Here is a 25324-nt window from a genome sequence, read left to right on the forward strand (position 1 = left end):
ACATATACTACTAAGATTGTTGTTAGTCCTTCATTCTTGAAGAGGACCAATGACAACAGGGAGGTGATGTCTTGACTTAAGTAATTTAGATTTAGGTGAGGCAGGGCTGTGCAAAGTCAGCATGGTAGTGGGGGGAGATATTTTGGGTCAACTATGATTATTTGAGACTAAAAGTACAATTTTGAACTTATTGGTATTACATGGGCCTTTTCTAAGCAACAGAAAAGAGAAGGAACATTTAGCAGAGACTACTGGTTCAGCTGAAGCTGCACACCACTTGAGATCAGTGAGGAACAAGCCCTTCAGGAGTAATATCACCAGAAGACATCAGCAATCCTTCAGTGTTAGAGTTATGTGTTACATCTCTGTGGAGAGAAGTTTTGAGAAGCCAGGGTGCCAGGATGCAAGCCCTGGGGTTCTTTGAACTTGGAATTTGGTGGGACCATACTATATAGAAACTGGGTTAAACTGGAAGCCTAATCCCCCATCCCTTCTGAAGGACTGAAGTGGTGTAAAGGGGATTTTGCCCTCCAGATGTTGAGGGAGGAGGAGTGTGTGTATGTTTTTTCTTATACTTTTGAAGTAAGATTCTCTGATAGTAAATGGAACTGGGTTACAGGGTAATCCTAAAATTAAGGGAACACAATCAATAGTGGTTTGAGTCAATGTCAGAGAAAAACACCTCAAACCTCTATAAGGATTACAGAGAGCCCCCTGGAGGAGAAGTTAAATATTACACATCTGGCCTTCAGGCAGTGGAGGCCAGGGTGGTCACTATGAGTGTCACTGTCCCCTGTGCCTAGAATTTTCTCCCACACTTCATCACTTTCTCCTGGTTTCCTCCAAGTCCTAGTTAAAATCCCAGCCTACTCAATCCTCCTTAATCTTAGTTGCTGACTTCTGAAATGATCTTCAATTTATCCTGTATGTATATTGTTTGGCCATTCTCCATGAGATTGTGAATTGCTTGAGAACATTAAGAGCAGGAACTGTTGTTTTGTTTTGCTTTTTGCTTCTTTGTATCCTTAACACTTAGCACAGTGCCTGACACATAGTAAATGTTTGTCAGTTTTACTTGACTTGACTTTGGCAAACACTGGTGTAACCTAACCTCCATTATTTTATAGATGATGAAATTGTCCCAAAGAGGAGAGTTGTGTGACTTGCCTCTGGTCACACGACAGCTTAGTGGCAAAGTAGAACATAAACTAAAACCAAGACCTCCTGAATTCTCATCCACTAGACCACAAATCTTTTTCTACCAGACCATTGTGGTCATTTGAAACCATTGCTTCTAATAACTGATGGATGTCTCAGAAAATACTAATGATACCAATATTTGCTTTAACAAAGATATTTTATTCAGTCTATAATTTCCCTAAATAAGGCTATTATTTGTATTAAGGGTTCCACATTAGTTTTCCATTTTTAATATTTTTTTCCAAATGCATACCCAAACATAAGAAATCCTATCTAGCAGAAATTTCCCTTCTATCTGGACTTTTTAAATCAAATTTTATACAGAATTTCTTTACGCTGGCAACTGTTTCATTTTTTTAATCAACTGCTTAATATTTCAAACAAATCTGAACAACATTGGGAACTCACAACCACCCTGCCCCACTCCCAACCCCCAGCTCAATTACGCCAATGTAAACCGAATCACAGCACAATCCATAGGGCATATTCATGCTGATTTCTTGAATGTGACTTTTCTTGGACTGCATGACTTGCCAAGGATGGTGCCAAAAAGGGAGACAGACAGACTATGATCTTCAAATATTATGGAAAAGAGACCTCTCCAGGAAAAGATAGACTCTTTTTCCTACTCAAAAAAAAAAATCAATCTGGGAGGGAAAGACCCTTAGTTAGGGTTTCTTCTTTTTCTTCAAAACAAAGGCTGCAAACACACTACAAGGAAGGCAACAGCAGAGACAGCGAGGGGGTTAGAACCCTCCTGGGTGGGATTCACTCAGTCCAGTCATCAACATCTGCAACAGTTCAATCTGAGAAGATGAGAAAAAACATAGTTGATTTTTTTTGTCCCAGTTATTTAATATCAGGAACTAGAGCATGACTTGGGAGTTGAGAAAAGACCAGAGAAAGGCTTTTGAAGAGGCTCTTTATGAACTATATGTAAGAAAGACCTGATTATATTTAAATGTTAGTGTGTCATCTAATTAATTTTTTAAAAATATTTTATGATATTTAGTTTGTTTTTTGTTTTAACTCTAAGAACATTATTCATTCTTTGCCTGAGTGGGAAAAATGCTCAAAACCCAGCAATTATTTGGAATTTACTTGTATTACATTGTATCTTTTCCTCTACGATCCCTACAATACTAACTTTACAGTGTGACCTTGGGCAAGTCATTTCCTTTACTTGTGCCTCAATTTCCTTCTCTATAAAACAAGGAAGTTCTATCAAATTATCCCTAATGTCTGCTTTCTATATCTGACAATATTAATATTGTATAAATATAGTAACCATAATAATCATATGGAAAGTCACAATAAGAACTCATTTATATTGTACCACTTTCTACCAGAAGCCTTTCCTGATTCTGATCCTTTCCAGTTCTTTACCCATTTCTACCCCACAGCTGCTAGAGTTGTCCCTACCAAAATTGTCTCACATTTATTTTGGATATCTATATCTATATCTTTATCTATAGTTAATAAGTATCTGATACTAAATTTGAACTCAGGCCTTCTTGACTCCAGGCCAAGCACTCTATCTGTTGCATCGCCTGGAGGCATGATCTATATTTTTATATCTATATGCCTATCTATAGACCAATATCTCTACACCTATATATCTATACTTACCTATAGATCTACATTTATACATATCTATATCTGATACCTATATTTATATACATCTACAGATACATATTTACATATTGATAAATATTTACATATGAATTTTATCTATCCTTATCTATATCTCTATAGAAATCTCTATATCTCTTAGATATCTCTATAGCTATGTGGAGCTACATAGAGATATAGGTATAGAGACATAAATACAGATCTGCAAAGCTAAGCAACACAATAGATAGAGTGCTGGATCTAGAGGCAAGAAGATCTTAATACAAATCTGACCCTAGACCCCTACTAATTATGTGACTCATGGCAAGTCCCTTAAATTCTGCTTGCCCCAATATCCTCAAATTTAAAATGGGAATAATAAATAGCATCTGCCTCACAGGATTGTGTGAGCATCAAATGAAATAGTATCTCTAAAACACTTTGCTTAGGACCTGACATATAATAGGCATTATATAAATGCTAGTTATTATTACTATATACACATACTGAGCATGTATATCATATATAGAGTATATAGCATATATAGAAATATTTATGCATGTATTAATATAAAATATATACATACACATATATATTATATCCATATATATGTACACATATATATTATGTGTGCTTTAATAGCTTAAAACTGCATAAAGACTTTTGCTTATATGTATATGCCTGTATATATGTATGTGTGTATATCTTTTATTGAGACAGAGACTATGCCTTTTTATCTTTGTAATTCCCATTACCTAGCATGGCCCACAGTAGGCAACTAATAAATCTTTCTTGATTGAATAAGTTAAGGTTTATAAAACTTTTGTTCACAATAAAACTGTGAGACAGTGTTTTGCACCAGGTACATTTTTTCAAGGGAAATATATGATGTTTACAGCAACTGGTTCAAAGAGAAACAATTAAATCCAGTCATATTAGAATTGTCATTCTAGTTATTAACACATTTTCTTGCTGAGCTACCCTAATTATTTAGCTCCTAGAATTAAGGTCACCAAATTTTTGAGTTTACCCGATTTTAGTCTTTTGCTTCTTATTTCTGAAGTTGGAATGGCCCCAAAACAACATCCACTTTCTCCTGATAGGAACTTGTATCTCTTTTGGACCTTGTTACACATCCTCTGTAGCATCGTGAAGAATAATCAAAGGCCTGACACACCACCAATTTACACTGCAGGTAAACAGATGGATATCTCTCCAGGAAGGCAAAGGATCTGAATCCAAAACGAACTTGATGTGGGTATGGTGAGTAGTATGTCAAATAGGTGTTGTCCCTTGTGCACCTGTAAGCAGAGAAAATTCAGTTGATGGCTTTTACCAATAGGTTATAACATCAGAATAAAATAATGCCCTATTACTCCTAGAACACAGTGAGCCAGTTTTTATCACCCGCTCAGAAGCCTGGGGCCTTTTTGGTGACCCTAGGGGAGAATGGATTTATCTAAAGTTGGGATTAGACATGGTCCGTTGGCTCTATTTGTCAAAGAAATTTCTGGCAAAGTGAAAACGTCAACCTTGACTTAAGAAGCAGTAAGTCAATTAGGAAACAGAATTTAGGGGTTTGTGTTGAAAGGAGTCTAGATGTCTTGTATAACTCCCTCAACGGATAGATGAGAAACTGAAGTCCTGGGGAGGTGAAGTGATTTGTTCAACTGGCAATTAAAGGGGAAAACTAGGATTTGAACCCCACCGCTCCTGATTCCGAAGCCAATATTGTTCCTACTATATGCCATGATGCCTTTTTCTAAGTCATTAGAGATTAATGAGTAGATATATATAGTTGCATAAATATGTCTGTGTGTATGTATGTATATAATATACATTTATATAGTATACAATTATATATAATGTTAAATATATAACCATATCTGAAAATTGTGGATAAACTAGTTGCTAAATTCAGAACATATTTTTATATAGAAACGTTTATTCAATCAGTCAATATTTATTATCTTCTATATAAAAGCCCCGGTCATAAGAGTTAAGGGAAATATAAGATGGTGTCTTCCCTCTGGGAGCTTACAGTCAAATAAGAAGAAGAACTCATATCTATATAGCATGTTAAGGTTTGTAAAGTGCTTTTCTCACAACAGCCTCATGAGGCTACCTCCAATTCTCAAGCAAAGAAATGGAAACTGATAATGACCAATTAACTTGTCTATGATCACATAGCTAGTGAGGGTCAGAGCTAGTATTTGAATGCAGGCATCTTGTCTCCAAATCCAAAGTTCCTCTCACTACACTTTGATTTCTCTCATAAGGAAGAGGGTGTGTGGAAGGAGAGGGAGGCATGTACACTCATGAGTATAATGCAAAGTAGAAGATGATGAGCACATAAGAAAAGCATTAAAAGTTATAAGATATCAGAGGAAGGGGAGATCAAGGAAATCTCAGAAAAGATGGGATTGGGGTTGGATCTTAAAAGATGGATGGATTTCAGTAGCCAAAGATGAGGAAGAGGATATTCTAGAGATAGGGAATTATGTCAGCAGAGGCAAGAAATGACTACCTACTATATCTAAAGAGGAAGAGTATAAGATAATCCTGGAAACTGAACCCCTCCATTCTCCTAGGGAAAAAAGTTAGCCAAAGAGAAGAAAGATTCAGTTGAAATCACTAAAGTGTTTAGACTGATAAGGGTTTTAGAGATCATCTAATCCAATCCCTTCATCTGACAGGTGGAAAAAACAGAAACCCAGAGAAGTTAAATTATGTGCCATGATCATATAGCTAGGATTTGAAACCAGGACTCTCTACTTCTTGTCTAATCTTTGTCTGCTCTACCATACTACCTCTAATTTCAGGCATTTATTAGGAATAAAATTCACCTCCATTAGGTTGACCTGGACTCATTTTAGATTAAGCCCAATATTCTTCATCTAGGAAATATAAATTTGATGTTCATAAATATAACCTTGAGCCACAAGATCTCTACCATCTAAAAACAATTATTTTTACCTGTACTTATTAAACATGAAAGTAAAATAACATATTTGAAAAATATCTTCAGTAACAAGGCTTAGCTGAGAGTCATAAATTCTAGACCTGAACTCAGCTGCTTACTTGCTATGTGACTTTGGACAGACAAGTGACTAAATCTCTCTGAACTAAATTTCCTCCTCTGTCAAATGGGTACAAGGGTCTACTGAATGAGACTGTTAGGAGGATCATAGGAACTATTAGATGCAAGGAACTTTGAAATACTTTTTTAAAAGCCAACTAACAGAGGTAGTATTGTTATTACTGATTCTGTTGTTGTTTATTATAAGGACTTTGTGATTTATCAATACTATTTATCCAGAAAAATCCATCCCTTGAGCATTTCAGGAAACTTAGTTTTTATTCTAATGAATGGAAGGTAAATTTACGTAGCAGCAGAGACAGTCCTTACCCATTCCTGATTAAATCATAAGTCAAGGTCCTGAAATCATTTGCACTTGGGGATGCTATGCAGGTGTCCACAAAAAGTGCCAAGTTGGAATCAGAGTGGTGGATTTCTGCTTGAAAGTACAAGGGCTGGTTTAATTGTACAACATATGGTGTACCATTCACAGGTGAGAAGAAAGAAGAGGATTCAAAGAAAGAGATGTCCACATGGAAACTGCCATACTGGATTTCTTTGATTTCAGCAGTCTCATTAGTAACAAACATCGTTTCTACCCAGGTGTTTCTAAGCATTTTGCAGCTAACATGCAAGCGGAGACCTCTCTGTCTTGTGATCACACCATTGGGTTGACTAGGTAGATTTGCTATAAGGACATTGCTATAGTTGATAGTATCATTGTTTATCTGTGGAGAAAAAAAACAACAGCGACATTATCAGAGAGATGATAAGGCAATAATAACTACACCCAAAATAAAAATCATTGTACCTCACATGTGTATGTCAACAAAAAGTTTACAAAGCACTTTTATTCACAACAATCCTATGAGATGGGGAGTGAAAGCATTATTGTTCCAATTTTAGAGATAAAGAAACTAAGACTCAGAGAGAATTGATTTGCTCAAGATCTCAAAGCTACATATTATAAAAGTTGTCACTCAGACCCAGGCTTTCTGTTTACAAGTCAAATGCTCTCCTCCCTGTGCAACACTGCCCAAACAGGTTCAGTTCAAAAGAGTATTGAGATGTTTGTGAAACTCAGTCCAAGTCACACCAAGGCTGCCTGTTGCAAAAAAAAGCTGGTCAACTTGATTGGCCTTTGACCTTGCTTTAACCTTACTCTTTTGCTCCCTCAGGATACACACCTGAACAGATAAGTAAAGGGATCCGTTTCATCTTCCTGGTAGAATATAAAGTACTTGAGAGCAGGGATACTTTCTGGTTTTATCTTCCTACCCCAGAATTCTGTGGGTAATTTCAATATTTTAATACCATATTGTTCCAAATATAAGATAACCTTACTTTTCAAAGATAAAGAACTATTTTAATACAAAAGTGACAACGTCCTGCCTCTTGATGCTGTGACATAAAAGGAGTGAAGGGACCCTTCCTCCCACTGCTCTTTGTTTTCTGAGACTAGAGCTCATTCACATAAAGCTGGAAGGAACTTCAGAGGTCATCTAGTTCAACTTCTTCACTTTATAGAGGAAGAAACTGAGGCAATTAAAGTTTAATTTAAAGGTCATGCAGATAGCTGAGATTTTAAACCTATGTCCCCTGGCTCCAAATCCAGTAAGCTGGAGTTAGCGTTCTATTTAATGCTTTACTCTGTAGCCATCTGGTTTCCAAAGTACGCTATCAGATGAGTCTCTGTACCTCAGATCTTCACAGGGCTATTGCCTTAAACCTGGGATGGGCCTTAGGAGCCACCTAGTTCTACCATCTTATCCTTGTTCTTGTTGTTGACCCTTCATGGTCCCATAGCCCATGGCATAGCCAGGCCCTTCGGTCCTCTACTCTCTAACATGTTAGACACCTTCTGACCTGAGGGGCTCATCTTCTGATGTTGCATCTCTTAGCATTTTAATCCTATTCATGGGGTTTTCTTAGCAAAGATACTGGAGTGGTTAGTCATTTCTTTCTCCAATGGTTCACCTTTTGTCAAAATGCTCCACTATGGTCCAGCTCTGGTAACCCCTGCATGGCATAACTCATGGTTTCATTGAGCAACACAAGCCCCTCTAACATGACTAGGCAGTGATCGAGGAGGGGCCATCTTATTTTACAGAAATGAAAACTGAGGTCCACTGAGGTTGACTGACTTGCAGGGTTTTTTGTTGCCTTGTGTCTTAGATTCAGTCTTTGTGGAAACCCACCTTGCTGCTGCAGTAACTCTCTAAAGCTATTTAGAAAATCAAACTTGGAGTCCCGGCTCTTGCATTAACTAGATACATGACCATAAGCAAATCATTTGCCCTCTTAGGTCCCTATTATATTTGTTAAAAGTGAGACTTTGCTAGGTGTTCCTCTAGTTCCCTTAAAGTTCAGAGATTGCAGTGATGCTGGAGTTAAGGTATTGATTAACTGTTTGCTTTCAATCAGCCTTGAAAAGGCTGTTTGATTCAACAAAGAAAAACACCATATACTTATTTTGTCACTGTGCAATTCACCCTTAACATTGAACATTGACTTTAAAAGACAACTTTCAACTTGTAGGTGTATTTGACATAATTTATAAAAGTCATATTTGTGCAAGGAATTGGATGTGCTAAGTTTCAAGTGCCTTTTAACTTAGAAACCTTCTATCAAGAATTATTTCAAGGCCATGAAAAGTGGCACATATTTCCTAATAAATTATATTATACAGAGTATGGTCAGTTTTGGAGGAATAACCCCTATTTGCAATGTGGTCCAGAGGAAAGATAAATTCATTGAGAGTCAGAAAAAAACAAGATCATATTCACCCATCTCTTATTAGTCATGCAACTTAACTTCTCTGGACTCCAGTTTCCTTATCTGTAAAATGAGGAGATTGGACTAAATGACTGTTAAGGTCTCTTTTCACTCTAAATCTCTATCTCTATTATCTTACAAGGCTGAGCTAATGTTATTGGGATGCCTATTCTCCCAAAATAGCTGGAGTTTTATCACGGTGGTATGTGAAAAGGAAGGAGTTTCTTATGACAGTTAAAAATGCAAATGGAAAGAAGTATGTTGTATTAGAAAGAGCCCAAGACTTGGAATCAGAAGGATCTAGTTTCAAATTCCAATTCATCCTGTAGCTCTGTATGACTACGTTACTGTACCTATTTGAGCCACCAATTCTTCATCTGTCAAATGGGAATGATGACATATGCGGAACCTACCTCAGAGGGATGTTGGGCAAATCGAATAAGGAAATGTATGTGAAAGCATTTTATGCGTTCTGATGTTCTATATAAGAGTGAACTATCACTATTACATGTTAGCTGGCATTGTAATTAGAGCACTGTACTCAGAGTCAGGAATACCTGAGTTCAAATCCTGCATCAAACATTTGCTAATTCTATGACCCTGGACAAGTCACTTCTCTCAGCCTCAGAAAATGAGGATAATAATGATAGCACTTACCTCCCAATGTCATTAAGAGGATCAAATGAGATAACATTCAAGCAAACTTCAACATGCTATATTAATTTGAGTAAATAAACAAGGTCCCCACCAACTGTGGTACTGTCATGGATGGTGAACTGGCAAAGGAAACTGACAGTCTCAGAATTTCAAAAATAATTATTTTCTCTTATAAGAAGCACTGTTTCATATCACATTAAAAGGCAAAGTGAAGACTTACGGTTTCTACTGTCCCACAGCCATTATATGGTATATCAAATACAAAATAGCTGGAGTTTTCCATAGGCCAACAGGATGAATTATATAAGAGAAAATTCAATGAGTGATAGCCCAGAACCTGGAGATAACTTTTACTGATGGTGGCTCTCATTTTTTCTGGTAAGCATGTTAGAGCTGATGGTGGACAAAAGATAAAATCCTTGTTAGTGTCTTTGGATGTGTACAAACGGGTACTAGAGTTATTCTCAAAGAAAAGATGCAAACAGTGAGATAGTCTATAACACCTGTTTTGGGATTTTATTGCATGGAGCATTAAGAAACAGCAAGGCATGAGAAGGCCTTCAACATAGCCAAAATTTATTCTGCAGAACCCAAATGGGCAAAAATCGATCTAAAAATCAAAAGGTAATTACATTCATGGGATCTCTGAAGAAGCAGAAGGATGGGGACTTCACAATATGAACACAACCCTGCACCGCAGCACCACAGCACCACCCCCTAGTGCACATTTGTATAACTCCTATTTCATAGCCATGACATTCAAGATATTTTTCATGGCCTGATCGATAAAATCCTCATAATATCCTGGTGGCTGCATGGGGCATCAGTAAGCCATAAAGAAATTCCATGAAGGGATTTCAGTGGAATAAAATAACTTACCATTGCAAAGAAAAGTACAATTCCCTACATATGCTGGAAGCTCACTCTCCTGCTACTCTTGGGAATCCACAATGGGACCCTGTTGGTTGTAATGATTGGAATGATGCCACCTGCTGGAGAGTTACTGTAGGAAAGCTCCGCCATGAGGAGAAGGAGTCTGAGGGCAAGCCATGCGGCTTTCCGTGGCATCAGGAAGTGATGTTTTCTCGTGGGTACTGTCTATAAAAGAGGCGAGGCTTGCTCTCTCGCTCTCTTTCTGGAGGACTTTGGAGGGGAGAGGAGCTGGAGACATTTGCTCTCTGAGATAGACAGCTGAATCTAGGCCTCTTTCTCTCTCTTCACCAAATTCATATTCTCCTTAACAAATGCTTAAAAGTCTGAACTCTTGCTAAAGCTTATAATTTATTGGCGACCATTCATTAGATATTTTAGACAGACTAGCTAGAATTTTAGCTCTTACATGGTTCAGTAAAGACAAATTTGTCATATCAAATTTGTCTCTACTAAAAACAGCGCCATGTCAGGGTTTGTAGTGGGTTATTATTGCATATTTGAGCAAAAACTCTAACTAGGTTTGACATCATGGAGGACAGTCATGGTCTCTATAAAAATTCTCCTAGTCACCATTGCAAACAAAATGACAGATTGCAAAAACTACCGGGATGGACCACAATTCCTATGTCCACATTAGGTTCTGGGGCAGTACCTACACTTCCTACTTCACAACTTACCATCTAATAATTCAAATGGTAGGAAAAGAGACATGGAAACCATGATCAGGTCCATGAAAAGTCTACAACTTGACTGACAGCATTCATTTCAGCTCCCCTGCCTTCCATTTCACCTAAGCAAAATCATTGAGAACTCAATGACCTGACAGGGCTTGTAGAGCTTCCTAACTTACAATCAGGAAGTGGCAGAGGCAACACAACAATCTCAACTAGCCAATCACTTTGCTGAAGATGAAACTTACAGGTGCCATCATCATATGCTGTGGAATAGTACTGAGCCTGGAATCCTCTTCTGGTGACACTGCCATCGGTGATGAATCGAATGGACATGAAGTTTGATGTTGATGTAAAGGAACCTCTTCCTCCATCGCAAACTCGTGAAATTAATGGGGATGTCTGGTAAGGCCCATCATATACTTGAATATAATCATAGTTACATCCTCCTTCTAGCCTAAAGAGCCAGAAGCAAAGGATATGTTAGTTTTATTCCTACTTGGATGTAGGAGATCAGATCTCCTGCTGTCCCCACATCTACTTTTCCCCTTCCTTCTTGTGCTGTCTCTTGGTTGCCTGGGGGTCTTTACTGGACCCCCATTACCCACCCAGGTCTGTCCTACTCTAGCAGGGCCCCATCCTCTGGCCTCCCTTTCCCACCTCCCATCCCAAATTATGTGTCCCTTTCTATTTTGGCATTCCACTTTCTAATTTCTCTAATAAACTAATTTTCATTGATTCTAATGATTTAAGTTGCTAACTCCCTTAACTAAAAATTTGTGTTCTGGAGAATACAAAGGAATAATTTTTAACTTAGGAAATTGAATCATAATTCCAGGTAGTGAGGAAGATATGTGAGACAAGTTGGGGCCTCAAATTACACAGCATAGGAATCTGCCTTCACTGAAAGCCAGGCATCTACCCAGTAAATCGAGTAATGACTAGCAAAGCACCCCAAATTTCCTTGTACCAAGTTGTCTTTAAGCTAATTGTTCTGATACCAGAGAAAAATATTCCATCCTTAGTCCTAATGTACAAATGGGTCACTGAATCTTAAGATTATAGTTCACAAAACTATGCTAAAATAAACCAAGTCTGCACTTGGGGCAAATTCATTTTGAGAGTACAAAGGACACTCTTACCCTGGTGACTATAGTGTTGGAGAAGGAGGGGAAAGAGAAAGGTAGAGGACAAGCAGTCCCAGTGTAGGTGAAAACAATCAAGAGCTGCCCCCCCCACCTCAAACTTAACCCAAAGTGGGGAGAGGGAGAATAAGGCCCCTTGAAGAAGGGGATACAGTGATAGAACACTGGATGTATATAGTAATGGTTGTGGCCCATGCTGCCAGGCAAAACTCAGGGATGATGGCTTCCTCACACTAGTCACAGTTCTACCTTAAAATAACATGGTGTTGGGGTAGTGGAGGGCAAATCACTTAGAATCATATTGATGGAGATACTGTACCCAATTTGAAAGAGCATTGAAATTGCAGTCAAAAAACCGAAGTTCTGGGGAGAGCTAGGTGGTGCAGTGGATAAAGCACTGGCCCTGGATTCAAGAGGACCTGAGTTCAAATCCAGCCTTAGACACTTGACATTCACTAGCTGTGTGACCCTGGGCAAGTCACTTAACCCTCATTGCCCTGTCCAAAACAACAACAACAACAACAACAACAACAACCAAGAAAACCAAAGTTCTTGTTCTGATAGGGGAGACACAGATTGTTCTAAGTACTACACATATATGGCTTGTAACTAGAATGTACTTCATAAGTGCAACAAATAATTATGATTATCATTATTATTAGTACACCTGTCATTTCATCAGTATGGTTGTGAGCTCCCTCTTCTCCTTTCTGCCTCATTTACTATCACCCAGGTGCCTTCTGCCACTCTCTCTTCCTTCATCTCTGTCTCATGTGATGAAGGGGCCTTACCCTTCTACTTGTTCAAGAAATCCCATTCCATCCCAACTCCCCCAACAGATTGCCACTCATGTCACCCCACTCTTTCACTTACGTTCAATTTTTCCTACTTCTCTAGGCTCCAGACATTCTTCTCTTTGGCTGTCCACCATACCTGGAATGCCCTTCTGCCTCTATTCTGCTTACTGATCTCCCTGCCTTCCTTTAAGTCATAATTAAAATCCACCTTCTATAGGAAGACTTCCCCAGCCCCTCTTAATTCCAGTGCCCTCTCTCTTTTAATTACTTCCTTTTTATCTTGTATATATTTGCTTTGTGTGTGTGTGTGTGTGTATATATATACACACACACACATATATGTTTGCATATTGTCTCCTCCATTAGATTCTACACTTCTTGGTACATTGGCTAAAGCATTGGACCTGGATTCAGGAGGACCTAAGTCCAAATCCAGCCTGAGGTACTTGACACTTACTAGCTGTGTGACCATGGATGAGTTATGTAAGCCTCATTGCCTCACCAAAAAAAAAAAAAAAGATAAAAAGATTGTAAGCTCCTCGAGGGCAGGAACTATTTTTTGTCTTTGTGTGTGTGTATTCCCAGAGCTTGATAAATGTTTATTTTTTATTACTGATTACTCTGTGTAAGAGCTTCCTGTAGAGAATGACATGTCCTGTGCAACTTATAGTCTTAGTTGCCTCGAGCACTGATAAGTTACATGACTTGCCCAGTATCCCCCAACCAGGATGTGTCAGAGGTAAGACTTGGTAACATGCAGGGTCCTACTGAAAGTCTCACCTCGAGTCTCAGTTCTTATGAGATGGTGAGGGAGACACTAGACATGCACAGTCTAAGGATTTTGCAATGGCCCCTGATGTGACATTTCTGAACATAGTCTGCATCCCCAGACATTCCTCAGGCTCCCTCCTCTGTGTTGAAGCAGCATGGTATCAGGGGGCAAGTAGAAAGAGCAGCAATTTAGTGAACTCCTTGATTCTTGTGTCCCAAGTCACTGGGTGGTTGAGTTACCCATCACTACCCAAGACTGACCAGGGATGCTGTAACTATTGAGTAAAACCATCACTAACTGGCTTGCTGCTGATTTACAGTGGAATGGGGAGGTTGCCACCGCTTATGTCTTTATGTACCCCAAAGTTATTTTCAGCAGCCCAGTAGCACAAAATCTGTGCTTCTGGGCCAGCTTTTTGTCCATTTAAAATTCTGTGTTTTGATTGGGTTGTCATATTCTGTAAAGAAGCTCTTTTCACTTACTGTACATATTCAAATACTATGGTCACACGGTAGTTGTTTGAGACTTCAATATCCCAGACACAATCAGCTCTGTTTGGATAGTTCCCAGGGTAATTTGGGCTGGAAATGATTCCCGAGGATTGGGAAAGGAATCCTCCACAAGAAAAGGGTGCTGTAGAAAGAAGACAGAAATTAAGACCTCACTTTCTTGATCTATAAAGGAGGGATTATAATCCTTGCCCTATGTGTCTCATGGAGTTGTTGCAAGGATCAAATGAGATTATGGATGTAAAAAATCCTGTTAAACTAAAAATAGATCCTTATACCACTTGGAGTCAACTAGAGAAATCATGTGTTCATTAATGTCATTGGAATTATTTTTGGCATAATATCATATCACTTAGGAAACAGATTATGGAAAGCAGATGACCAACAAACCACCTTCTCTCCCCCAGAATTCCCTTTTTTAAAACTGAGTAGCCCCTACTCTTATGATTATCATCACAAAGCAAGAAGGAATGTCTCCATCATAGGAAGAGTCAAATAAATCTGCTTTCCAGTAGTTCACTATGCTTTGATATGGAAATCCCAGGCCTACAGGGAGGTAGATTTTTTTTTCTATATCTGTCCCCAGCCTCCACTGATTAAAGTGCTGGGAAAGAGAGATGAAAATAGAATAATAGATCAGAACAGAAACAATTTAATTTCTTTTTTTCTTTCCTTTCTTTTCTCCTTCCTTTCTCCTTCCTTTCTTTTCCTTCTTTCCTTTTTTCTTTCTTTTCCTTCCTTCCTTTTTTCTTTTCTTTTTCTCTCTCTTTCCTCTTCTATCTGTCTTTCTCATTTTCTTCCATTCTTCCAGGCATTCAATTTCATGAACATAGGGATACCCAATATAGAAACTCCCTCCACGGATGCAGATTTATCATTCATCTGTACCTTCTAATTTTAGAGAGTTAGCTAAGGGTACTCAGAGACCTGATGTCTTGTTGGGGTAACACAAAATAATAAATGTCAGAGATAGAAATTGAACCCGGTTCTTCCTGGCTCCAAGGCCAATCTTCTATCCACTGTGTTGCACAGCCCCTAGAAAATTTGGATATTCATAGAATGCTAGTGCTAGAAGGTACCATAGGCATGTGGTCCAACAATCTTCTTCACTTTATTGCTGAGGAAACTGAGATCAAGAAAATGACGTGTCTCAGATAATGTAGAGAGATAGCTGCAGAGTCAAATAGAATACAGATCTTATCCAGTGTTTTTCCATTACTGGCATCCTGGCTCATGCTATCTCCAGTAGAAATAGGATACCTTTGACCATTTGTAAGAGTTCCCTGGAGGTTGGGGTAAACTGTGGGGGTATGAAGTTGATGTGCACTACTCTCAATCTAATTTCTTATCTGTAAAATGGGAGGACTATTTGCCCTTAAGGTGAAAATGCAAGATTGCTGTGTTTTTGAGTTCTTTCTTATATCTACTTCTTATACTTTCTTTTTTCCTCCTTAATTTCACTTCAGTTTTGCTATCACCATGCTTACTTTAAGCAATGCTCACCACCCCCATCCTCTCTGTTTTTTTGCTTCTAATCTTCTATGACATTGAAAACCAGATAACCAAGTTAGTTCTAATACAAAATAATATATGCAAAGTATATATGATGATATATAAAAAATGTATACAATAATATATACAAAATAAGAGCAAATAAGTTCTGAATGAGCATCTAAGGCTCTCTTCCATGATTAAAGAGTGTGTACATTATTGCATGGACTTTGTGACATCTGCGTTTGGCTTCTATGAGGCCATTTGTACTTACTTCGTGATCATCAGCAGTCCTCTAGATAGCATACGTTGACAAATAAGTCATCTCTTGACAAATAATATATTGGTACTTCAGGAATTTCAAGGATTATGAAGGCTTGTGGCCCCCATCAAAACTCCTTAATTTGCCGACTGATACAGATTGTCAAGTCCAGACCAATGATTTTTTAATTCCTTCTCCTACCCACTCCACCCTACCTCCCCCCAAAAGGCCATGCAAATTACAAACCCACCATCTCTTGGAAATATCGAATAAGTGGTAGGTAATTAGGCTGAAAAGAATCTCAGCAAATCTGAAGATGGGAAGCCAACGAGAATCAAAGACTATAATGTGGAAGAGGTAGACATCCTGTTTGACTCTGGAAGATATTACAAGGACCAAACTAATGAAAGGACTGGGGAAATTTACTAACAATTAGAATGAATAACAGAATGGGCAGTTTTAAGAGGCGAGGCAGAGAGTTCCCTATCTTCAGAAGAACTCAAGCAAACATTGAATGACCACTCAAAGATGTAGAAAAGATTCATGATAGCTCAGGCAAGGTTTGGACAAGATGGCTTCTGAGGGTATTTCAATTCTAAGATTATATGTGTGTGTGTGTATGTGTATCAGTACCTCATAATCACAAATTGTTATGTGCACATAAATTTAAGGTGCAACACATCATAATAGAAAGAACATTGGACAAAATGTCAAAAGATCTGGGTTCCAATCTTGGCTCAGCCAATCTGACCTCAGACATTTACTAACTGTTTCACCCTGAGCAAGTTACTGAACCTCTCTTGGCCTCATGTTCTTCATCTATAAAATGGGAATAAAAATAGCAACTACACCCTAGAATTGTGGTTAAGATAAAATGAGATAATATTTGTAAGACACTTTGCAAACCTTAAAGAGTTATACAAATATTAGTTATTGTTGTTGTTGTTAGTTAGTTTTGAGGCTAATTCTTCTTAACGTTGCTTCTCTGATAAGGATAAAATGAGCTATTTGTTGTGAAAGCATTTTATAAACCTTAAAACATGGGGGCAGCTAGGTGGTGTTGTGGATAAAGCACCAGCCCTGGATTCAGGAATACCTGAGTTCAAATCCAGCATCAGACACTTGACACATACTAGCTGTGTGACCCTGGGCAAGTCACATAACTCCCATAGCCCCACAAAAAAAAAACACATATAAAGTTAAATTTATGTTTATTGATGTTGTTATTATTCCACAAATATTCTTCTCCCTCAGTATCATATTGTGTCATGGAGGTAACTCCATATTTTCACAATCTGTGTCAATTAAATACAAGGTTCCAGTAGGGTTCACTGAAAAGTTTTCAAGTGTGGTCTTAGGAATGGACTGTGTCAAAGAGAATCATTCAACTTTGTCTTTAGTAAATAGATCTATTGGAAACCCATCCATATGAAGTCTTTCCTGATCTTTTCAACTTCTAGTGCCCTTCCTCTCAAATAACTCAACTGTCTATAGTTAATTTAACTCAGTCTATATATAAATCTGTCTATATTTCTATGTGTATCTGCTCTCTCCCCCACATAGAGGGACTTTTTTTTTCATTCTTTGCCTTTGTAACCTCAGTGCCTCACACATAATAGGTGCTTAATAAATGCTTATTGATTGTTTGATATCAATTAGAATGATTGGTATAAAGATCTCTCCACAATTTTATTGCCAGTTTCATACAAGAAATCTAAGCTTTATTTAACTTAGTGAGGGGTTTCTAGAAAGTTCTAAGAAATTACTTCAGACTGCAGAGATCTTTTTTAATCTCACAGGGAAAACAAATACAAAATTCATTCATGATTTTAGATCATAAAAACTAGTTACATATTACTCCCAGGGCTCCAATATGAGATAAAGGTGTTGCAAATTACAATGATTCAAGGAAAGTCATTATGAAAAATGAGAGATTATTTGTTCAAGGGTTGATTATTAGTCATGTATTTGAAAGTGGTTTAAGTGACCTAAGAAAGACGATAAATCTCTCTTGTGGCTCAAAACCTAACTTTGTGTTGAATTCAGAAGGAATGCTTATGATGCAGTAGTAAGCCTAATCTTTACCTCACATTGGTCCAAAAATCAGAAAGTAAATTGCAATACAGAGGAAGTTCATGGTGAGTTTGTGTTAGATGTGCCCATTGAGATTAGGGGAAATTTCTTCTTGGTTTGACCACCTAATTTGACAACACTGAGGACAACTTCACAAGAGACTCAAGTCAGAGCCACAGGCCATGTGTTTTCATGGATGGGCCCAGTAGACAGGAAAACATTCATCCCATTTGTATATATGGTATGCTTTGCTTAAGTATTTTGGGGATGTAAAGCAAACCACCACACAAATGGAGATGCCTTTGAAACTCTGTGAAATCGCCAAATGAAATTTGCAGGGAAAATGTCCCTATGAAAGTTGCAAGAATGTTTATGATATTGATGGGAACATTTTTTAAATTTAAAAAAAGGAGGGAAAAGGCCTGATTTTATTTGGTCATATAACAAAAATCATTCCTATCCTTTGCTACCTTGCATCATGGGGATCTTGATCATGTGCTAGAAGTTTAAAGTTAGTTATTTCAGCTAAGTTTTCAGGCCCTGCGAAAACTGGGGTGTGTGTGTGTGTGTGTGTGTGTGTGTGTGTGTGTGTGTATGAAACTCTTAATATTCTACTTTTTCAATTGGAATTGTTATCCAAGGACCACCCTTGCTAAATTTTGAGAGACTCATTCCTAGTATGTTGGCAACCTCCACGCACAGGCTTGTCTACTAATGGGTGGAAGGGTGTGAACTAGATCATTGGAAAGAATACTCACCAAAAAACTCAGGGGTCATTGATGTATTGAATATATGAATATATGTATATGAATATTGTCGTTATAAGGAGAGAAGGGGAAAATCCTTTCATGGATTGGAAAATTGGGCCACTATTTGGGGTTCTCACCCAGGGTCTGCAAACTTGTTTCTTAAGAAATGTATTTTTCTGGCTTTGTTTGTAATATGACATATTATATTTTATGCATTTAAGAACAGTAATCTGAAAAAGGGTCCATAGGCTTCACCAAATTACTAAAGGGGTCCATGACACAAAAAATGTTTTAAAATTCCTGGACTAGCTCATCTTTCTAGGTCTAAGCATCTCTGACTCTACAGATGAGTTAGCTTACAACCTCTAAAGGACCTCACACATGTCTATTTTGGCATAATAATTAATGGTGATGATGATATATCAAAGATATCATTTATATAGTGCTTACAATGTACCAGGCACTTTTCTAAGTGCTTTAAAGAAATCATACATACACCATTCTCATTGGCATTGCTTCTGGAACTGTATCATGGCACTTAGAGATGAGAAACATATAAAGCAGATAAAACCCAAGAGCATCCAAATTCCCCACCTGGAAAGTCAAGGATGCTCCCACTTACCTGCTGCAGTTGTGCTTGTTGGGTAGACTAGAGTTGTATAATATGGATAGACTGGAGTTGTATATTGAGGATAGACTGGAGTTGTATAATGACCTGTTGGTAGGGATTTTAAAAAGTAAGTTAGCTTTGCTATAGAACACCTAGAAAATGACCTGGAAGCATTTATTGTTCATACGAAAGATTTTAAAATGAGCCAGGCAGGGGCAGCTAGGTGTCACAGTGGATAAAGCATCAGCCCTGGATTCAGGAGTACCTGAGTTCAAATCTGACCTCAGACACTTGACACTTACTAGCTGTGTGACCCTGGGCAAGTCACTTAACCCCCATTGCCCCGCCAAAAAAAAAAAATTTTAATTAAAGAAAAGAAGAAATTAGCCAGGCCACAAATTGGCCTTTTCTAACAAAATCACCTAGCAGGCAGATGGGCAATTCTAAAGCGTGTTACAAAAACAATACTAAGTCTCACCAAGGTAGAATGGGAAAGATCCAGTAATTGGAAATATTTTTTAAAAAAAGAAAGAAAGAAAAGAAAAAAGCACAGGGATGAGTCAGGATCAAAAGTGGATATTAAAAAAATGGGTATTTTAAGCTGCATAATGAACAAGAGTGACCTACCCTGCAAGCACACACACACACACACACACACACATACAGACAGAAAAATTGCGTTTCTGATGCTTGATGACTTAGACCTGTCTGGAAGAAACTTTGGAAATCATTTAGATTATCTGTCATTTTACAGATAGGGAAACCAAGGCCCAAGTTATGTACTGATGAGACCTTAACCAGAACACTTAACGGGGTCCTGGCAATGCACTTAAAGGGGATATTGGCAGATGGATAAGGAAGAAGTCTGATGTAGGGAACAGAAAGCTAAGAATTTCACATGAGGGGCCAATTGAGTTTGCACAACAGAATAGAAATTAAGGAGTTGCATTTTATAGCTTCTCCTTCCCTGGTGCACTCAGCAGATATCCTAAGGAGAGATGAATGAACAATCAGGCTGACCAAACATTACTCCAGCAAACTTACCTGATTTGGTGAATTTCTGCATCTCCTCTATTTGGGAGAAGGAAACTCATACAATTGTTGCATGGGGACAGGTCACCCCTTCCTGAAGGGGTAAGGGTGAGATAGAATTGGGAGGGAAGAATAGGAAGGGAGAAAGGAAAGCAATTCCATCAAGGTGGTCATCTAGCATCTAGGGGAAAACTAAAATAGCTGCTGGACTAGCTGAAAGTTTTCCATTTTCCAGAAGCTAATTTAGTGTTAACCTAAGTGGATTTCTCCAAAAAACCTATCCCCATTCTCTTCTGCCTCAGATGGTCATAAGAACAACAGCATTAACATGACTGACCTATAATGAGAAAGTGAATTGACTCATAAAGAGGAGCAGCAGGTTAGGCACCTGTACAGCAGATGTGTCAAACACACTGGCCCACAAGCTTACGACTGCCTTCAACACTCCCACAAACAGCCCAAACCAGATTAAAATGTAATTTAAAAATATTTAACAAAACAAATAAAAGTATAATAAAACATAATATAAATTTATGTTTTTCTGAATCAATAAGCAGCTCACAGAGATCGTTATGTTTGGCTTAGTGGCTCTGTTTCTATTGGAGGTTGGCATCAGTGATATACACCCCAGGGATTTTTTTTAGCAAATAAGGACACCAGCTGATATTTATTAACACATATGCACAAATTCATGAGCTCTCACAACTTGACTATAAAAAAAATGAAACTGATTTTAAGAAAAAATTGCCAGACCTTACACATCTAAACCAGTGCCACAACCTTTAAAGTGGTCACTTTAAGTCACTTATTTTAACATTTCTGTTGTCCTCCCTACATTCGTCAATCATTATTGTTCACCCTAAATTCATACTTTGGGAATTCAGCTCATCTGATATAAAATTCATCATCATCTATCCAAACCAGCTCTTCTTCCCAACTTCCATCTTTCTGTTAGTGCTATCATCATTCCTGTAACTCAGATCCCACACCTTAGAACTCTTCCTTTTCCCTCCCTTCCTCTGAAATATGCATTACCTCCAACTCTTCTCTCTATTCCTCTTACTTCCATCCTAGTTCAAACCTTCATTATCTCTTCACCTGTACATTTAGATAGTCACTTAATCACTCCTGGCTGGCCTCTGCTGACATTTTCTCCCTGCTCTGATCCATCCAGCATATACTGCTGATGGATTAATCTCATGAAAACATAGATCTCATTTTGTTATACATCCCCAATTCCTATTCCCCTCCCTCCCTTCCAAAAAAAGTTCAAGGGCTCCTTATTACTTGTCAAATAAATTCCAAAACACTTCCATTTGGCAATCTAGGTTTACCATGATCTGGATCTATCCTACCTCTAATTTTGTTTATGTTCCCACAGTCTAGGGTTCAGCAAAGCCATTCACCAAATTCTCCTACTTTTCTTCATCTATGCCTTTACTCATATTATTGTTCATACTTTGAACATTCTTCCCTCCCGGGTTTACCTGTCCCATTTGAATATATCTTGCAAAGGCCAGTTCAAAAGTAACCTCATTTATCAAGGTTTCCCAGATATACCTCACCCCCAGAAAAAAATAACCTGGAAGTAATCAATTCCTCCTCCTAACTTCCATAACTCTTTATATCTCACTTTCAGCACTTTCATCTTTTACTCTATACATCAATTATTTGTGTATATGTTTTATCTCTCCTACTAGATTGTAATCTCCACAAGGGCAGGGAATATATTGACTTTTCCACTATTTCATCTACCATAACATTTTGCACATAGCAGGTTCTCAGTGAGTATATGTTGAGTAAAGGGATGCGTAAATGAAATATGTTTTCCTGAAGTTATTAAGAAATCATTAAATACCTGAGCAGATGACACCGGCATCTTCCTGGTGACCACAGTTATGGGCAAACCAGCCATTATTCTGACACTGCCAGAGATTTAATTCGTTCCCTCTACACCTCACATCATCCAGGGTGATGGGCCCAGACCCTTTACCAAAGTAGGCATTTCCTGGGGCCAAAATGGCTGTTCCACACCCTAACTGTCGGCAGACCACTTGAGCATCTTGTAAGCTCCAGCTGTCATCACAAACTGTCCCCCACCATCCATTGTGATAAACTTCAACACGACCAGAGCAGTAATCAGATGAGTTTGCCAGCCTCAAGGCTGCATCTGGAAAAGACATGAAACAAATGATACTTTTGGTGTTTTGGGATTTTTATCATAAAAGTATTTTATTATTTTCTCGTTACATGTAGAGATAGTTTTCAACATGTTTTTATAAGATTTCTAGTTCCAAACTTTTCTCTCTCCCTCCCTTCCAACCCCTTTCTCCCCAAGACAACAAGCAATGTGATATAGGTTATATATATATATATATATATATATATATATATATATATATAATCACATTAAACATATTTCCTCATTAGTTATGTTGTTAAAGAAGAATCAGAAAAAAGGGGAAAACCTCAAAGAACAAAACCAAAGGAGAAACAGTATGTATGCTTCAATATGCATCTAGATCCCAAAGTTCTTTTTTTCTGAATGTGGAGAACATTTTCCATCATGAGGCCTTTGGAATTATCTTGGACCATTGTATAGCTGAGAAGAGTTAAATCTATCAAAGTTGATCATCACACAATGTTGTTGATACTGTGTACAATGTTCTCCTGGTTCTGCTCATCTCAATCAGCATCGGTTCCTGTAAGTTTTTCCAGGTTTCTCTAAAATCCACATGTTCATCGTTTCTTACAGCACAATAGTATTCCATTACATTCATATACCACAATTTGTTTATCCATTCCTCAATTGATGGGCATCTCCTCAATTTCCAATTCTTTGTCACCACAAAAAAGAGCAGCTATAAATATTTTTGTACATGTGGGTCCTTTTCCCCTTTTTATGATCTCTTTAGGATAAAGACCTAATAGTAGGGGGGACAGCAAGGTGACACAGTAGATAAAGCACTGGCCCTGTATTCAGGAGGACCTGAGTTCAAATCTATCCTCAGACACTTGAAACTTACTAGCTGTGTAACCCTGGGCAAGTCACTTAACGCTCATTGCCCCACAAAACAAAAAAAAGACCTAATAGTAGTATTGCTGGGTCAAAGGGTATGCACAGTTTTGTAGTCCTTTGGGCATAGTTCTAAATTGCCTCCAGAATGGTTGGATCAGTTCACAGATCCATCAACAATGCATTAGTGTTCCAATTTTTCCACAGATTCTCCAACATTTATTATTTTCTTTTTTTGTCATATTAGCCAATCTGATAGGTGTAAGGTGGTACCACAGAGTTGTTTTAATTTGCATTTCTCTAATCAATAGTGATTTAGAGCATTTTTTCATATGGCAATAGATATCTTTGATTTCTTCATCTGAAAACTTCCTGTTCATATCCTTTGACCACTTCTCAATTGGGGAATGACTTGCATTCTTAACAAATGGTACTTTTGACCTGTAGCTACTAGTCAATAAAGATAATTTAACATTATATAAAATTCTAAATCCTCTTTAATTAAGTGGTCTTATTTACCTTATCTCTAAAGCCAACTGAGTATTTATAAAAGAAGACTATATTGGGAAAAGTATTTTCTCTTCTGATACTCAGTTTTCTCCTCTGTAAAATGAGGTGACTGTACTAAATGATCTCTAAAGAATCTTCAAATTCTATTATTCTATGATTCTATGCTCTATTAGGAAGCTTATAAAAAGCAAATATCATTACAGGATGATTTATGTGAATGAAAAGCCATATCAGTTCTAGATTTTCTGTATTATTGTTCACATGGTCAATTCAATATACCCCATATGACTACAAGTTCATTATAGAGACTAAAATCTCTCTCAATAAATGTAATATCAATCTCCAAAAGATCCTAGATACCAAAGTGGTACTATCTAGTGATGCTACCACCTTTCCTTGCTGTCTTGGTATTCTTGGAAAAATGCTAAGGAAATCATAACTCCATAACTTCCATCCCATTGAGAATTAAGTTAATTACTCCTTGTAAACATAAACATTGAGATGTATTGGTGGCTCTGTCCTGACTTCTCTGGAAATCTCCTTAAATGTAAATTGCCAAGCAGGAATATGATGAATCTGGTACATTTATTGTCCTTGACAAATGTTTCTAAAGACACTGCTAGCAGGTGCAGCTAAGGTTACACATGAGTGAATCATAAATTAATCATAAATCTTCTCTGGCAAATAGACCCCTCTACCCCATGTTAACCTCATGGAAGTGGCATAAGCTACCTTCTTATCAGTGAAGCTTTTCCTTGGGGAATGATATATCTTATAATGGAGTATTCTTGACCCTTCTAAGATGTAGTAGAGTATAAGATTTTTGAATATTGTGGTCTTTGGATTCCCTATCATAGCACCCAGAACAGAGTAGACAGATGTCTATCAAGTTCAATTGTATGAAAAGCCAGGACTATCTAGCTATGTCCCAGAAGAATCAGAATATACTGAAGATTAAGATTAGTCTGAGACATTCAAATATGTAATGATATCTTCACCATGTCCATCAAAATATTCATAAGAAGCACCAAGGCATCAAGAATAGAGTTGGCCTCAGAGATAGGAAGATCTGTGTTCAAGTCTCACCTCTGACATATACCAGCTAGGTGACCCTAGGCAAGTCACAGCCTCTCAGTGTTCCCAGGGAGCTGACAATAAGTTACAGTTGCTGATCTAATGGGAGGTAGGAAGTAAAGTGGAAAGAATACCAGGCCTGAAGTTAGGAAGACCCAAGTTCAAATGCAAGCTCAGACACTTTCTAGCTGTGTAGCCCCGGGCAAGTCACTTAGTCACTGCTTGCCTAGGTCTCATCCTCAATTAAATGGGGATAACAATACCATTTAACCTTCCAGTGTTGTTATGAAGATCAAATGAGATAAGAATTGTAAAGCACTTAGCATAGTGCTTGCCACATAATAAGCACTATGTAAAT

The 25324-nt window shown here is 37.9% G+C and overlaps 1 protein-coding gene across 1 annotated transcript in view; it reads right to left on the bottom strand.

The window, feature by feature from the left end:
• Positions 1–1368: 1368 nt before the first annotated feature.
• Positions 1369–25324, bottom strand: part of DMBT1 (deleted in malignant brain tumors 1) — a 79196-nt gene continuing 55240 nt past the window's right edge. Inside the window, exons 26-33 of the mRNA XM_043986672.1 lie at positions 22225–22536; positions 19347–19439; positions 14123–14273; positions 11175–11383; positions 9543–9715; positions 6221–6618; positions 3842–4112; positions 1369–2006 (exon numbers count right to left, since the gene is read on the bottom strand). Coding sequence (XP_043842607.1) covers positions 3863–4112; positions 6221–6618; positions 9543–9715; positions 11175–11383; positions 14123–14273; positions 19347–19439; positions 22225–22536 — 1586 coding nt within the window. The 3' untranslated portion in view covers positions 1369–2006; positions 3842–3862. The remainder of the gene's footprint in view (positions 2007–3841; positions 4113–6220; positions 6619–9542; positions 9716–11174; positions 11384–14122; positions 14274–19346; positions 19440–22224; positions 22537–25324) is intronic.

The sequence above is a fragment of the Dromiciops gliroides genome, chromosome 2, assembly GCF_019393635.1.
Source record: "Dromiciops gliroides isolate mDroGli1 chromosome 2, mDroGli1.pri, whole genome shotgun sequence".
Taxonomy (NCBI): Eukaryota; Metazoa; Chordata; class Mammalia; order Microbiotheria; family Microbiotheriidae; genus Dromiciops; species Dromiciops gliroides.